The sequence below is a fragment of the Mauremys reevesii genome, linkage group 3 (genome assembly GCF_016161935.1).
Source record: "Mauremys reevesii isolate NIE-2019 linkage group 3, ASM1616193v1, whole genome shotgun sequence".
Classification (NCBI taxonomy): Eukaryota; Metazoa; Chordata; order Testudines; family Geoemydidae; genus Mauremys; species Mauremys reevesii.
Window position 1 is genome coordinate 5,255,627 of NC_052625.1, and position 17,876 is coordinate 5,273,502.

The 17,876-nt window shown below is 42.3% G+C and overlaps 1 protein-coding gene across 5 annotated transcripts in view; it reads right to left on the bottom strand.

Annotated features, from left to right (window-relative positions):
- The window catches only part of LOC120400031 (bifunctional protein GlmU-like), a 124,280-nt gene that overhangs the window by 28,327 nt on the left and 78,077 nt on the right, over positions 1-17,876 (bottom strand). For 2 of the 5 annotated variants that reach the window (XM_039528387.1, XM_039528388.1), the window contains one exon: positions 6,352-6,560. The exons of the other annotated variants lie outside the window; for them this stretch is intronic. In XM_039528387.1, coding sequence (XP_039384321.1) covers positions 6,352-6,459 — 108 coding nt within the window. In that variant the 5' untranslated portion in view covers positions 6,460-6,560. The remainder of the gene's footprint in view (positions 1-6,351; positions 6,561-17,876) is intronic. 5 annotated transcript variants of the gene reach the window in all.

Below are 17,876 nucleotides of genomic sequence, written 5' to 3' on the forward strand. Positions count from 1 at the left end.
CTAAACTCGTAGTGTAGACCAGGGCTCAGAGAAATTGTGGGGCAGAGACACACATTGACAGCAAAATTAACAACCAGCCCTGCAGTGCCAGGCATTGCAGTACCACTTATTTAACTATGCATGTAAGCCCCTGGGGGCAGGAGCTATCTTTTTGTTCTTTGTTTGTACAGAGCCTAGCACAATGCGGTCCTTGTCCATGACTAGGGCTCCTATGCATTGCGGTAATACAAATAATAATAGTAATCAGGGTTTCATCTACTGCCTTCCTCCACCAATCTCTGTAACTTGACAAAGTTTGCAGGTTGTAGCCCTCACCCAGCAAAGTACTAAAGCAGGCATATGTCTTTAGGCACATGCCTAAGTCTCATTGACGTCAAGATAATAATCCTTAGTTCTTATACAGTGCTTTTCATCCACAGATCTCAAACCACTTCACAAAGGAGGTCAGCATCATTCTCCCCATTTTATAGCTGTGGAAACTATGGCACAGCAAGATCAAGTGACTTATGCAAGGTTACCTGACTAGCCAAGAGGCAAAGCCAAGAATAAAACCCAGATCTCTTTACTCCCAGCCTAGCGCTCTCGCCACAGTGCCAGACAGCGTACGTTTAAGTAAGCTGCTGAACTGAGGCCTATGCGTCTCTGAGACTGGACACAGTTTCTTCTCATATGCAGCGCTCAGTGTCCTAGTTCCGTAATCAGAGGATAGCCTCTCTATCAAGGGAGGCTAGGCATTGTAAACTGCCTTCCAGATGTCCAGTTGGACACTCTTCCACCACTGGAGGTATTGCTTGAAACGCTAACCCACAGTCATAGCAAGGAGAAGCCAATCCAGTGTATAACTGTGGCAACTCTGGACGTACCAGAAAGTAACCTGTTGAGCTGGACACAGGTGGAGAGAGACTGTGTGGGTGTCTTCCCCCAGCTGAAGACATGTTGATATTGTCCACCTGCTCCATTAGCAGCTTCTGCAGAGAGCTGTAGATAGTGCAGCTCTCCTCCCTTCGCCTTCTTCTCAGGGATACCTGCAGGATGTTGAGCACTGTGCAGTGGTAACAGAGGTTCTTTCTATTTTTCCATAAATCTGAGATACAAAATCCAGCCCTGGATAACCCCCCAAAAAGTCCAGAAGCCCCATTAAAACATTCCACTTCCAAAGTCAGGCCCATGACAATACCAGACAAAGTCAAACTTTTGTGAACTGACACGATGCAGCTCAGCTAATTATACTTTAAATTCCACTCGTTATGCACAGTAGGTCAATAAATTCTAAGCCACACAGATGCTCTAATTTTTAAAACCATTAAGTTCTATGTATGGCACACCAGGGGGAGGGGTTGTCTAGGGTGCACATAAGGCACTCCTTGAGATATGAAACATTTCCTCTTGTGCATCTGGGTCATCCTCACACGGCCCCTCTCAGAAGGGATATTTTATGAAGCTGATAAATAAGAATTTATATAAATACACATGCAGAACACAAACACACACTACACATATGGAGAGAATAAATAATAAGTAACTGTGAATTAAATATGTTGAAGGATTTTGTTAGCATTATAATAAACCATCAGAGCAACGCCGGAGCGGTCTGGGATGTCGCCTGAACCACGAAAGGTATTAATGTCCTTTTATGAACCGGCTGTTGGCTGTGGGAGCTGGAGAACTCAGGGCACTGATAAGAGAAACTGGAGCCTTTCAGCTCTAGCTCAGCGGTCGGAATCCAGTTCAAGCTGGCTGATAGTTATTGCTGTTACTTGGCTGGAAAGTGGTATATGTATAACGAGCTGGGGAGGCGCTACGCATGTGAAAACAGATGGCCCAGTGGTTAGGGTTCTAACATAGGAGACTAGGGTTCTGTTCCCTGCTCTTCTCCAGATTTACTCTGAGGTTAGATGAATTATCACTGAGTTACCCAGCTGTGAACTAGTAACATCTTCTGACCACACAGGGGTGCTGTGAGGCTAAATATATTAAGATTGGGAGGTGCTCAGATATTTAGAGCCCTGCGTGGATACAAAATTTGGATCCACCTCCATCTGCAGTCCGCAGATTTGCAGGGCGCTACCGATATGATGGCAACAGGGGCTGCCCTACGTACCCCATCCATAGGGCTGGTTCCTATTGAACAGATACTGCCATCTTTACTGGAAGTCTCAGCAGAGGCCAGGAACCAAAGAGGCCTGGAGGCTGAGCTGGCTCCTGACGCATTGGCAAGGGGGTAGGTTCATCTTCCTCAAGGGATCCTGTGGAGTTGTATCCTCCTGGAGGAGCAGCGGGAGAGGTTGTTCACGTGCCATCAGAAACACCCAGGGTAAGATTTTCAAAAGGCCGACGTTGCTCCCGTTGGCTTTAGCGGGCGTTGTACCACTGACTCCAATGGGAGCAGCGTTAGACCCATGCACTGCGCACTTTGGAAAATCCCACTCATAGGGCTCCATCACGCCTGTAACCTCAGGATGGGGCAGCCTTCCCCAACTGTGTCCAGGCCACCCTGCCAGCTGGGGAAGGAGGAGTGGCCTCCACCCCTCCTCAAGGGCATAATCCAAAGCACCTTAAAGTCAGTGTGAAGACTCTCATTGACTCCAATGGACTTTTGAAGCAATGTGCAGCCCCCATGGATGCCTGGTGGGAGCAGCCCCCGGTCTCCCCTGACCTCAAGCACTGCAGCCAACCCTGAAGTCGCCTTGTGTTTCCCTTCTCCCGCTACGTCTACACATGCACCTGGGTCAGCAATGATCTGGCCAATAGGGAAATAGAGTTGCTCCAAGGTGTTTGCAATGTAACTAAAGCAAGGGAAATGGAAGGCAAGGCACAGGAGAAGCGTTCAGGAGCGGGACAGCATGGAGGTTAGCAACGGTGAGAAGGCAGGAAAGATTGCTGCTTCTGAGCGTATGTGCCACGTGTCTCAGGTGGCACGTGACCAGGATTCATCACCAAATTTGGTTCGCTGGTTGGATCCAGAAATGGATCTGAAGGGAGTGGGGCAGGGGCAGGGAATGGGCCCAGTGAATGAGGGGAAGGAGAATGATCCAGGTGACAGAAGGCAGCAAGGCCCAGAGCGAAGAAGGGAAACTGAGGGAGGAATAAGGTGAAATAATGAGATGGTGCATTTGGGCAGAAGATGGAATATAGGGAAACAGGAAGAAACGCAGCTGGGAGGAAGATTAGGAAGGGCTGTAGGTGAGCACACGGAGGTTGAATTTGATGCAGTAAAAGATGGGAAGCCAATGGAGGAACTCACAGAGCTGAGGAGAAGGTGGTGAGGAAGACGACTTCAACAGGGTATTTTTGACAGGCTGCAGAGGTGAGAGGGAGGGGAGGGGCATGACAGTTACAATGTGGTCAAGGGTTTTAGCAGCAGGGACAATTTAACTGGGATTTCTCAATCAGCTAATTAATTCACCACAAAGTTACCCCAATGGTGGTGGGGAAAATCTAAAGAATTGCCAAGAAGGCAAATAGAATCCTGCGGAAATCAGCCAGTTTCTAAGCAAGCCGTGGGTCCCCCTCCCCGGCACCTCACCGTTGAACCTTTCAGATTGCCCCAGTCTTCTAACACACACATGCATAAACATTATAGCAGTGTCCAAACAGACATGACGAACAAATGGGGTCATTGGCTTTCCTTCCTCCATGACCTGCACAGGGCTGAGCCCGCCATAAACCATCAACAAATAACCAGTTCGTACTAACAGTAATGTATTTATTATATACCGGTTAGACATAGGCTTGTTAATTCTTGTCCTAGCCACAGTCCCAGTTTTAGCTCTGCCAAGCCCGTAGTAATCTCAGACAAGCAAGGAGGGGCAGGTTTGAAAGATGCCGGTCATATGTATCTAGCTAGGCACTCGTCTTTCTTTATAAATCAGGTGTAAATAGCAAATTAAATTTTCCATTGTAAATTATTTACCCATTGTGTAGCAGAAAGGAAACAACAGTCCTTCTGGCCTAGATTTATTTCACGATCAGCATGAAAAGGCACAAGATGTGTAAGCAGCTCCAAGCCCTTAAGCTCTAGTCAACCCAAGAAGCATATATGAAAAAGTTTGCTTGACTTCTGTTTGCTTCAGGCTGCAAAGGGGCTGTTCCGATAATCCTATCCAACCGAAAAATGTAATTTTCTCACTTCGAAGGTTGGCTAGAGATGCTATTCAAGTTGCAACCCCTACCCCAAGCTTTAGCTAAAGGTAGTTTCTAGCCTGGAAGTCAAAACATTATTTTTATTGTAGTGACTCAAATGGAATCATAGGCATGTGCTAAAAGGCGCTTCAATCAAAGCTTTCCTGTGGCTTTGCAATATCTTGCACCAGCCACACAAGTCTTAAAAGGACAGAGCCATAAAATTCGATTGAATCAAATACTCAAACTCAGAGACCTGACAGTCTAACCAGCTCCAGTAAGAGTCCCAAGATATAACTTACTGTGCCTTACAGATTATTTTTTGATGACCTTCCTCCCTACCCTTAGCTGCCCCCTCCCCCGTCAACATCAACTCTGCAACAAGGGGTGCAAAAGTGTCAACATTTCAGCTCTTCTGCTGGGTCATCAGTGTTGCCAGCTCTCATTATTTTATCCTAAATTTTGCAATATTTGATATTTTTCTTAAATCTCTAGCTCTTGGAGTCCTGTGGTTAGGTGAGAAGAGAATCCCTGCTTTCATTAAAGAAAGTAAGTTTCTAGTCCTTGTGACTGTGAAGAAAATCTTGCTAACGTGACCCAAATGCATGCTAAAGGCTCAAAAGCCAGAAGACAAAGAAAAAAACCCCAAAATTTATTATTTTTTAAAAAAATCGCATGATTTTTCATGGTCTGACTCATGCTTTTTGAATGCTCAGGGTTGACATGATTCAAAAAGTGATCTCTGGCTCTTCCTGTCTGCCCCACTATTGCCACCAGGAAGGCTACAGATATTTACAAGTTTCACAGTACACTGGTGGTTTAAAAAATTTTGCCAGGCAGGGACAGAGGTGAATGATAGACCATGATCCCAGTAAGCAGTAGCCTACAGTAGCAAGTCTCCCACCTGAGGACCTAGGATTTTAATATGGCTACAGACCTCACTTTGGAGGGACCAGTAAGAGTTTTCTACAGTTGCAGGATGTTTTCAAGAAGTAATTATTTATACAGTAGACTAATCTTTGGATATTGCAGCTCTGATGGCATCACTTCGATTTATACTAGTTCCATTCCTGTATGACTAACAATCATGAGTTTATGGAAAGGATTAAACTGATGCTGCAATTGCAAAAACATTTTCCAGAAGGTCTTTTGGGCTCTAGGAGCACCACCTAGTTTTCTAGGGCTTTAGTTAACAAAGAATACATGACCCCCAGGCCTCAGCACACAGTTATTGAGTTTTTAACAGCAATAGCTTCATCCCTTTATAGAATAAGGTGATGCAACTTTCCTATCACCTTTAGATTAAAAAAAAAACAAATAGCAATGTTATACTAATTCTTATGGTGATTTTACTGCCAGTGTCCTGAAACTGGCTGCTTTTCCTAAAGCCCCAGGTCCTGGAGTCATGTGAATACATAAATTCTCAGTTTTAAAATTTTTAATGTAAATTTCAGACCTTCGAGTTTGTGGAGAAAAAGCTTGAAAGCATAAGCCTTAAAGGTTCAAAAACAAATGGCAAAAAAGAAAGAACCTCACAATTTTTATGTTAAAATCTCACCACTTTTATGACACTCTCATGATTTGAAAGGGGTGGGGGGGCTTGACTCATGATTTTCAAATGCTTGAGGTTGGCGACAGTGGATTGCTCAGAATCATTTTGAAAAGAAGTTTGCTCCTTCTGTCCTAGAGAGACACAGGCCACCCAGACTGCACTTTTCAGTAAAAGGCACATCCAAATAAAAAATACAAAGAATATGTTATAAAATGCACTAATCACCCTTGAATTAGTCTAAAACTAATGAACATTAGGTCAATTTAATATAAAACAGCTTAACTTTTCTTAAGTGGTAAAGATTAGCCTTTGGGAATCATTAGTTTCACCAGAGAACTTTGTTATATTTAAATCAGTTAAGATAAAGCACATAGTACTGTGTCACATATTTAAATATCTGAGTCTTACAGGACATGTAAATGTGTGTGTCTGGAGAATGCCTGTAATGAGGGTTACAGTCCATTCCATGGGCAATAGAGAAAAATCAACCAATAAATAAAAGTGAGTTCTTCTGCAGCTACATATGAGTTAAACTACAGTCCTGGAGCCAAATTCATCCCCGGTGTAACCCTGACCCCAATGGGAAGAATTTGGTCCGTGGAGTCTTAAAATTATAACTGCCTCTCTGGAAGGGAGCCACATTGTTATAGCAACTCATGTTACTCAATAGAACTCACCAGGCAGGGCAGGTGGAACTTGAAGTGTCCACACATGTATGTCAACATGCACTCCAAGTGAGCTAACCCTTTCGCCTTGAGCAGTCTGGATTTCTTGACACTTCCCATCAGTGCAGTGGCACAGAGAGTTTACATCAGCCAGCCAGCCTCGCTCCTCACTCCACTCCACAGAGTTAATGAGATTCACCATAATTAGCTCAGTGAGGGATCTGAAACAGTAATAAATGAAACTAGCCGCTGAATCAGTAAATAATTATTTTTGTGCTGGCCCCCTTTTGTTTCTGATATTGCTGGAGTAGGCACCAATTTTACACTTGAAATGGAATTGCATGCATCTACCTGGCTAAAATGCGAGGCTATGGAGAGGTAGCCTGAAAGCATCTGCAGAAAGCTGAAGAGAATTTTAGGAAACAACATTCCCAGTCAGGTTAAATGGCGCTGTAGAATTTACAATTGATGAATGAATGGCCCAACCTCAGAAAGGACGTAAGCTTTTAGGTTCAAAGCTCCTTATAATATTTTTGCACTCAGCTAGTAATGCTCCTGACTGAATGTGTTAAGAAACTAATCCTTCTTAAAAATTACAAATGCAATAATTATGAGGTTGGTGAACCAACTAATCAGACATGTGAAACAGTCAGTCCATACAGCATATTAGTAAAGGTAGTTGTAAGAAAGCTCACAGAGGCAGCTAGTACTCAGCTAAAGGTATTTATGCCATGAGCCTACGGGAAATTATTTCTTATTAAACTGAAAAAAAAAAACCTGGGTGCACAGGTGGTTACAAAAACAACAGCAATGAGCAGAGAGGGCTTTTGACAAAGCAGACAGATCAGATTATACGTGCAGGGAGGATTCCGCCCTTTGACAAAGCTCTCTGCCGACATAGGGGAGACAGATTTTTGAATATTTATCACAACTCCTGTAAACAGAATAAGCTTGCCAATGACTGTGCAGTTCAGCAATCACTGCTCCAAGTAAATACATCAGATGTCATTACTGTAATCAGATTAGCCGCTGTCCCTCCACCTCATTTATCAGTAAGGAGTTTTTACTAGACTTGCCATGTTCATGGATTCATTTTTAAAGGCATCTTTAGAAATATACACAAATATTTTACGAGACCAAAGATTTTTGGAGAAAGATATTCGTCAGGTACATAATCAGGTTAATAGAGGTTTAGGACTAGCCTACACAGGGAGCTTTGCTGGGATAGCAATTATTATATAGTTATAATTAATCCAGTGGATTCATTTGTATTAAGATAATTGAGAATAAAGCACTCTTATTCCAGAATAAAGGAGTCCACACAGAGAGTTAATCAGGAGTAGTGATTCTGCTTTAAATTCACACCTGACCTTAATCCGAATTAACTTCCCAGTGAAGACAAGAAGGATTTCTGTCAATATAATGAACATCATTTTCGGTTTTGTTGGTATAGACTGTGTCTACTTGAGCAGGATATGCTGGCATAGCTATGCTGACAGACTCCGTAGTGTAGACATACCCTGAGAGTCTAATATAATCATGTGATTCCAGGAGCTGGGGATTTAAAAAAAAAACAAATACTGTGTGACCCACAATAAAGTCTCAAAAATTGGTAACACTGAATCTTGACATTTAATAAAGATTTATCTGATTTTTTATTGTGACAGAAGTGCATAACTTTGAAGGTAAAACTATAAATTTAAACTGGGAGTTATAATAATTGTTGAAGTCTCACCCTATAAGAAAGTCGGGGTGGAAGGTTGTTAGAGTTAATCATTCTTAAATGTCTCCACCTGGAAGATATCTGGAGATTCCAAAATAGGTTTTCTTTAAGTACCAAATGATTCACTGAGAAAATATCTGCCTATAAACTGATTGTCTTAAGCAAAAAAAAAAAAAAGCTTAAATTAAATAGGTTCAGGAAACTTTTTTGAAGTTCTAAAGGAAATATCCAGCAAACAATTGTCAAGGATAATTCAAATGCATCTGTGCATTCAGTATATAAATATTCGTGCAGTAATATGTTCTATGGTTGATTATGGCAAATGAAGTTTTAGATAAAAAGGGACAATAGTCTGTAATCAAGGAAATCTACATAATGGTTTTCCTGAAGGATGTTTGTGCAGGTGACGGAAGAGTACAGTATTGTTTTATCAAATGGTAATTTCCCTGTATCTCACCAAACAATGAATTCTGTGTGCTAGTCAGGGGCATAATTCAATTAAAGAGGAGATGTCTATGAGAGAGAAAGAAATCTGTTTGACTGTGATCCTGCAAATCATGCAGATGAGGAAAATGGCATTTGGCCCTGACATTCTGATTTATTTCCTATACAGTATATTATAGTTCCTACAAGATAAGCTTATGCTAGAAATTATCACATGTGCATGGGAGTTATGTGTCTGAGCCTCCTTGTTTTCCCTTTTTATCTGTTGCCCTATATGTTTAAACCACATCTTTTTAAGAGAATCTGTAAAATAAATGGTAATATTTGCACAGATGTAGAATGAGTCCAATATTGCATGCGCCGGGCCAGATCCTCAGATGGTGCAAATCGACTCCATTGATTTGGATGAAATTATTCATGTGCTTAAAGTTAAGTAGGTGCTTAAATGTTTTCTCAGTCTTAATGAAGAAATAAAAGGCCTAACCTGCTCCAACTGAAGTCCAGGTGAGTTTGGCCATTAATTTCAATGGGAGTGAGCCTGGCTGCTAAGTGAAAGCCAAGTGACGGTGCTGTGAATTTCCACACAGCATGCTCTATTTCTCTCTATTCATGAGGAGACCTTGTAGAATGAGCGCTGATGCCTAGAGCAAAGGTTTTACTCAAATGTCTTTCAGGGCCGGCTCCAGGCACCAGCGGAAGAAGCATATGCCTGGGACGGCACATGCTAAAGGGCGGCATACCGTCCATTCTTGGGGCAGCAAAAATGGTAGAGCCGGCCCTGATGTCTTTATGCCTCTTTGACAAGCAAATCAGTCTCGTCCCCCGTCCCCCGTCCCTCCCCCCGATGATAATTTTGGGGCAGATTCCAAAAGCCAGAGTAGTGTTGGGTGGTCCCTTACTCTCTCAGAGTCAGGCCCTTGCTTACATTGAATAGTGCATCAGAATCTGGCCCTTTGGTGCTCAGCTACATTTGCAGCAGCCCCCATATGAACACTAAAACCTCTTCCATGCTTAATGACTATGACCAATTAAACTGCAATGTAATGTGAGCTAGATTCTACTCCAGATCTGACCAAATAATTCATTCAAAGAGATCAGCCTCTTCTTATGTCTGCAAATTACCCAGGAGCAGTTCATGAATGACCAGGATATGCAGATGAATGAAGACAAACACGGAGATGGATTTAAGTGGCAGGCCGCCACTTTATTACCTCACCACTAAGGATGGGTGCTATCCACCCACCCCCACTCCATGTATCAGGAATTTAACTGGGTCCAGTCCAGGGTTACAGATTTCCCACCATATAACCAATAAATGGGGGGAGATCTTTTTCAGCCTGCTCAGCTCACTTCTGGATCGCGTAGAGGGTACCCAAGGGGCACCGAGTCCCCTTCTCCGAGAAGCACAAAGTCCACCAGCAAAATCTCTGGGCCTTTCTCTGTACTGGACACCAGCTGCGACCAACTCAACATTTCTATAAATTCCTAATGTTAAATAGCCAGCTCACACTCCCTTTAACCTAGCTGTGCCTTCACGATGCTGCGAGGAAAGCAAAAAACCAAAAAACCACCCACCGGGCCTCTGCCAATTTGGTCCAATAGGAAAAATTCCTTCCTGATCTAAAAGCAGATGATTGGTTAGAAACACAGCATCCTAAAAACATAGCTCCTATCCTAGGGGAGGGAGGGGCAGCTAATGAGGACAAGAGGCCCCTAGAGCCCAGGAAAAGGTTTAAATGAATGGGAGGGGGAGCAGATTGTCAATCTGCCCCCAGCCAGCTAGCCAGTAGGAGACAGAGAGCCCAGAAAGAAGGAGCCCATCCCTGCATTCTCAGGCATGCTTTCCCCCTCCCTTCTGGGCTGTCTGTCCCACTGCCAGTCTGATCTATATATTCACCCTAGGGGAGAGGGGGCATTTTCTCAGATTTACTCCCTGTTTGAAACTATTCAACAAGCATGAAACTCCCAGAGGGCCAGCCTAAGGCCTATACGTCACTCTAATCACCTTAACTGGGATTTAAGCAGGATTTAAGTGCTAACCAGGGGCAGCTCTAGGAATTCTGCTGCCCCAAGCATGGCAGGCAGGCTGCCTTCCGCGGCTTGCCTGCGGATGGTCCGCTGGTCCCGCAGCTTCCGTCGAAGCCGTGGGACCAGCGGACCCTCCGCAGGCAAGCCGCCGAGGGCAGCCTGCCTGCCGCCCTCATGGCACCGGCAGAGCGCCCCCCGCGGCTTGCCGCCCCAACCACGCGCTTGGCGTGCTGGGGCCTGGAGCCGCCCCTGGTGCTAACCCCTCTGTGCAAGGGTGGATTTCACCCCAAATAGTCTCTCTGAATAATTATTGTCTGTAGGGTCACAAACGGTTGTAAAAATCTGAGTTTCAAAATTGAAGCTGTGTTGGTTCATTTCTATTGGCCACGCAAATCACATGGTATCATTTCCATACCCTGAATGATCACAGCAATTTTTAGTGTCAGGCTTCCAGTGTGAATCCTATTTCCCACCTCAGAAGTCACTCTGCCAATATTCACTTTAAATTAACTGCTTCTGCGAATATTCCTGCCAGTCAATTCATGCTGGTGAGAAGCAAACACAAAAAGAGGAATGAACACAGCCAAATTGTTGAATTCCATTTTTTTCCATTCACGTGAATAGTTGCACAAAATGTTTTGCACTGTTTTGAGAGCTCTGCTCTAATCACAGGACCTAGTCACAAAGCAAAGCAAATTTCCTCACAGCTACAGAGAGGCCATTTCTCTGTTAGCTCTTTTACCTGGCCAATTAAAAGCTTCAAACAGAGTTGCTTTCTTGCTTGCCAAGAACCCAGAATAACCAGAAATGTTTCAGAACAGAAAACACGAGCTCTTGATGTTCAGCACTTGAAAACCACGGACTTTTCTTCAGACTTTCCAAAGTGAAATTCGCCTTGAGAGGCCTGTACAGCAATTGGGATGTGCAGGTGGGGGATGGAAGCAGACAGAACAGGTCGGCACGACCAATTAAGCAATCTTCTGCTCCACACCAAACCTCCGTACACACATTTGTATTGCGGGAGTACCTAGTAGCCCCATCCCTGAAGCACGAACCCATTTTGCTAGGCCCTGTACAAACCCAGAACAAAAAGATGGTAAACACACATCAACATCCAGCATGGTCTATAGTAAATGCACAGGTCATGTGGATAGGAGGGGGCGGGGGGAAATCTCCCAAGTTCTTTTATTCTCCACAGTCTGCCATTGCCTGGAAGGAACTCATAAGGATGTCTATCAAATCCTCTGAAGCTAGGAAATCTCAAAGAAAGGCTGTCAGTCATCCTTACTGGATAAAACATGGGCCAAAAAGTACTGTAACAACGAAGTGCTATTGTACATCAGTCTGACAACATTACACGAGCCGACCTGCCAGGATCACCACCAGCAGCCCTCATAGGCCCTACCTCGCTGCCAGTCGTTTCAGGCAACCAACCTCACCTCATCTCCTTGACCACAAGCAAGAATTCAGGGGAGGGAGGGGGAGGTCTTTCTTGAGGCCTTTGCTCTCTTTAGTAAGGATGTCAAGCACCCGCAGTCTGTCGACATTTTGCAAATTGATTCCTCTTGCTAACACAGCTCATTTCTCCAGCTGTTTACTTCGGAGCCACCTTTTTTATGGCACTGAGGAAAATCTAGAGCCACAGAATTGCTGGTTAGGTTTTGTTATACTAGGGCAGTTTTTAGTTATTTAACTAAAGAAACTCACTGCTTTGGGGGATCTTAGAATTTGCCTCTTTTCCCTCTAACTTTCCACTACTGGCCTTTGAGGTACTTGTTCACATTTAGCTCTCAGACCATCAAAAAGAAAGGGGCACATAGACATTTATTCCGATCAACTGGTAAGCAGAGAAAATGAATCAACTGAGCGGAATGACAGTATTGCAGTGCTTTGCAGCTGAATCAGAAAGCTATGACTTCTTGCTTGGCCAAGAAATTAAAAAAAAAACTATATGTATATGATTTTTTTAATTAGATTTTTATTTCATATGGTTTCATTTATTCTTCTGCTCCCCATGATATAACGTGGCCTAATTATCATAAAAATATCACTACTTCACAGAATTCTAGTTTCTTGATGCTTCTGATCTCTGTGAATCATACGCCCATACAAACTGGCTGATTTTGAAGGCCCTCTTATCAAAACCTATTTTCTCATAAGTGCACTAGGGAATTTATTAAAAGTAAAATGTGTCCAGCTCTTTATTGTGTAAGCTGAGAGGTTGGGGATGATGCATATGGCAGATGAACACACCAAGGATGCGCTGACATAAATCTGAGAAAAGTAGCTTGGATATTTTTAATCATTTTTCTACTTCATATGTCATTCTCAGCATTTTTATCTATTTGCTACCACAAATAGGTAAGGCCACATTGTGTGGTTTTTGTTTTTTTCCCCCAATGTTCTTTGCAGAAGCACTTTTACAAGGTCAACAGCGATGAACGACAAACTTTCATTTTGTGTGGTACGCCAGGAGACGGAAGTATATGAAGTTACTTGAAGTTTTGCTCCTGAACTGAAAGTTAATCTAAATTCAAGAACAAAGGTATTCATATTTGTCCTTGTATGTCAAGGATTACTACTACTGAAAGTGCTTTCTACTATCAGCTTGTCACTTTCTCAGCTTCTTAATCTCTTTCTTTCTGTTGCTCAATGGCTTCCTCTTACTTTCTTTCCCACTGCAAAAGTAGTCTTTTTTTTCTCTCCCCTTTTTTAATACTTACAAAGTTAAAAGGGCCAGCTCAGCCTGACCACCTGGACATCGCAATAGAGCTTTCTCCCAGGCCCGGCTCCCTGCCAGTTGCCAGCTGTGACATTGTATGCATCCATCTTAGTTAATTCCGTGCACTTGGATTGTACTGGTTCTGTTTACAACAACCTTCTGCCCCTCCTGTGTCCAATTCCAATTGTCCTCAACTTTCCTTGTTTAATACTGTTTTGCAAATTATTAAGCACTGGAAGTCCATTAATCACAGTTCACGTCCTGTGTAAGCCCACACAACGAAGGGAAAGAAGGGTGAAGGCCAGGCACGCTCATATCCCTGAAAGAGCTTGGACGGTGGTCCATTCAGATCCCTAACGAGATCATTACTGCTAACTAAATACAAACCTGACCTCGTAACCCTCTGGGAAATTATGTGGGCCCCGTGCAAGACATTAATATGTATCCCACCCCCTCGTTGCCACCCCCCACTCCCTTGATAGGCTGAAAACTAAACCTGCGATCAAAAGGACTCTAATCACTGCTCTGATTGTAGTAAACCAAGCCTGACACAGAGTTCCCTGAGGCCTCAATAGCTACATCAGTGCCACCCCTAGAGCCTGCACCCTTTGCCAGGCTCGCTAGCAGCCAGCGAATTGCAAAGAGTCCCAGCTTTTCAGTTTACTTGACACACTGTGTCTATTTTCTGGACCACCTGGTAGGCTAATTTTAACATGACACCAGTTCAGCACTCCCACTTAGTCCTCAATTCTCCCACACAGCCTAAATACAAACTGGAATTCCTCTTAATCCACTCGTCCACTGAAACGTCCCAAGTTAAAACTACACAACATGGGCTATCTAATAAAGGATTACATGATTTTACTCTTGTCTGGTAGCACCTGTGATGAAAAACATGGCCAAAAATAATTATCCCTTTTGGCACAATTTGAGCACTTTTTCATGTTTGCTTGTCCATTCACCGTAATCAACTAATCCATCCCTGGTCCAAGCATGACGGTTTTACTCAAAGCAGCGTGACAAATCAGACTTTTCTGGCCCACTTAAGGAGAGATAAACAGGCTGAGGAATGTGTTTGCCTCTTGTCACTTTCAGTCTTTGAAGTGTTTCCATTTCAGAAGAAATTAATTAAAAAAAACAACCAAAAAAAACCCTTAAAGCAGCAACAAGCTGATATTCAACTTGAACGACACAAATAATGTGAGAATAATTATTAATTTTCTAGTTATTTCTATATCAGAAAGTGGGGAAGGTTGATCTGATGTAGAACATTAGAGATTTCACAGCAGGAAGAAACTGAAATGTTTCAGTTTCAGAAATAATTAGCACACCAATTCACAGCGGTTGACAATTTTCGGCATTTCCACTGCCTGGGAACAACCGTAATATGCAATGCAATTATTTTGTTTACTCCACCTCATCATCCTCAGCCAATGAGGAGGAAAGTTTTATCATTAAGATTGGGCTTGAATTCTGGCATCGGTTAAAACAAGAGTCGGTAAAAATGAACATTCAAATATCTAATACATTTTAATGTTGACTTTTTTGAAGAAAAAGTAACATACAGTAACACATAAAACAGATTTAGCAGATCTAACTTGTGTGTGTACATACAGAGTTTCAATTGTCCTCCTACTCAACTACAAACACCTCTTCATAATTCATTTTTCTTTCTTTCATAATTAAAATCTATACAATTCACATGCTATATGGATGGAACAAAGAGGGGGAAGTCCTCTGAATAAATCAGTTTTAAGATACACTTGGTTTTCATTGATAATTTTTCTTTGTTCTGTCTATAGGGGTCAAAGTCATGAACACCTACAGTAAGAAATGAATCAGTGTTTGTCACATTACTTAGCCGTGAAACATGAACAGGCACTATTTGCTCAGCAGTTCTCGAACACCATTCCTAGTACTTATCTTCCCCTGGGACGAGACGGAAAATATTTAACACGTGACCAGGAAGCATGCAGCCTAAAAATCAAGTGATCTTGGAGAAATATTCCATCTGAACATCTTTAGCTGTGATATTCAGTGGTCTCTTGGTTTTATACATGACATACCAAATCCTAATGCAACTGTTATCCGACAGCGAGCTGATTTTGTAGTTTGCAAAATTAACAGTATTTAGCCTGTTAGTTTCCTTAGTAACTATCCATGCATTCCTTAGTGTGACAAGGCCTCTTAAGCATTTCATATAGTACTTATCTATTTTCTTGCTCTCACCTCCCTCTCACCTTTACTTTAAGCACAGAATGCAACACAATCCACTACAACTAAAGACTAGGCTGAGAGTCAGATTAAAATTATCCCTGTTTGCCCTGACCTCTTTTCTCTGCAGGTGAGAGCGTCCCCATTCACAAGCTAAATGAAGCAGAAATGATGGAGTGTTTGTTTTCCCTGACTTTTCCTCAGCCTGCCAGTAAATTTACAGCCACGAATATGAAGTGTTAATTTAATGTTCCCACTGAGCATCTCATTGTCAACAAAGGCTTCAAACCATAAGAGAGGAAAGGGTTAGCTCATGCAGAAAATGACCCTTATGGTTTGATTGTCTTCTGGTCCAGACTAGCAGCAAGCAAAAAGCTAAGGGCTTTGACTTCCAGCTTAATGCATTTGATGGCAATAAATGGAACCTCTCTACCTCAGCACATAGAAAGAATCACCTGTAATGCTCACTTATTTATCTTTGCAGGCAATCGTCACAAAACCAAAAGAGAAATGGGCCTCTCTTTTCACTCTGATGACTAATTTGACAGAACCGAAAACTTAAACCCTTCATTATGCCAAACTTAAACAAAAGGGTCTTGCTCTCTAAAGATTACAACAAAGCATTAATGATGGCATGAACCATGAAATTGCTTTCTTCACCAGGTGCTTCAAAACGTCAAGACCTCCGCTGATGTGACTTACAGAGAGTTGTACCAGCAAGAAGTCTTATAAGCAAAAAATATATTCTTAAAATTAACATTAAGATTTAAATAAACAAATGCTTTCCTAGACTTCGTATGACAGCAACAAGTATATAGACTGAAGGCCCTATTCTCATTTATACTTAGTTCCTTTTATAGTGCACGCTGGTAACGTAAAACGGTCTTAAAGTTGGTATAAATGTCATTTACAGAATTGTAATTAACAGAAAAGACAGAGTAAGGTAAGGGATCTTAATGGAAACGAGAAGACGACCCTGACTATACATTTTAAGACATCAACATCTATTTACTCTTTGTCTGAGAATGTAAAATAAAAATGTAAGCATGAAGCAGAAATGGAAGAGTAACATTTTCCGTAGAAAAAAATTTCAAGTCTTTGTTACTTAAAATTTATTCTTATAAGAAATAGCCCATTAAAGTTCTTAGCTTGGAAGCTAAGACTTTTTTTTATTGTACAGTTTGGATGTTTAATGGGAAGGGGAAAATGAGTGTAGCAATTTGATTGGTTTTGGTACCTTTTTCATATCCACTAATTAAAAACAGGTTCACTTTTTAAAAAAATTGTCCATTTTCCAGGCTGTTCATGTACTTTGTGGACCTGGCCACTTTGATATTTGAAATAAATAAATAAAAAGCAACCCCAATATTAATATTTAATAATTGGGCCACAATATGTTAATTCACTTCCCACCTAGTGTGCGTTATTAATCCATACATCCGCATTAACATCAGAAAGGCAGCATACTACTTGCTGACAGGGTAGAACCCAACATCTCCCAAACAGCTTTCGCGGCATTTCAAAAATCCATTCTGCAGTATTTCAAGGACATTTGATGTGCCAGGCACCTTAGTGTACTTTAATACGTCTAAAAGTACCACAGCATTGACTGAAATAGCAAAGCCTGGAAGCAAAGCAGAATGTACAGCAATGAAACAGTTGACTTTTTGTTTTCTATTTTAAAATACAGCACTTTCATTCATTCCACAGATAATACCCTTCCCCATTCACATTAGATCTGTGGCCTGAACCAAAACACCAGCAGACTTTGTGATGGCACTAACATTCTAAACCAAGAGCCCAATCACACTGTTGTGATTGGCCCCTACATCCACAATGGGTCAAACCAAATAACCAGACCCAGAACTTTGAGGATCTTGGAAACCCAGATCCAGATTTTGTACCTTGAGCTCATTTCTAATTCAGGCCTCAATCCTGCAATTGAGTCCACACTGGCAAATCCCTAAACTGTAGTACTTCATTGATCTCAGTGGGGCCTGGCACAGCTGAAAGGATCTGGCTGCAAGCGACACATTGCAGGATCGAGCCCCAAAAGAATACTGCAATTTCATTCCATTCTATTTTACAGAAACCCCCCCCACAAAAAAAACACACCAAAAAAAAAAACCCCACACAACAAATCCTGATCATCATCTGAAATTTCAAACTTGGTGGCTTTTCACTCAAAAAGTAGTGCATGCCAAGGTTTTCTGTGCAACTGGATAACAGTAGCAAATTTGCAAAAGCTTTCAACTGGGGGGGTTTCAAATCGTATTGCAAATATTTGCAATGTTTGCACAGCTCCAACTCTCACTTAAGGGTGGGGGGGTGAAATTCCAAATCATTGTTGACACTCCATCCTTCATTTACATCATCTTTGAGAGGTACAAGACCAGCTCAGGTTTT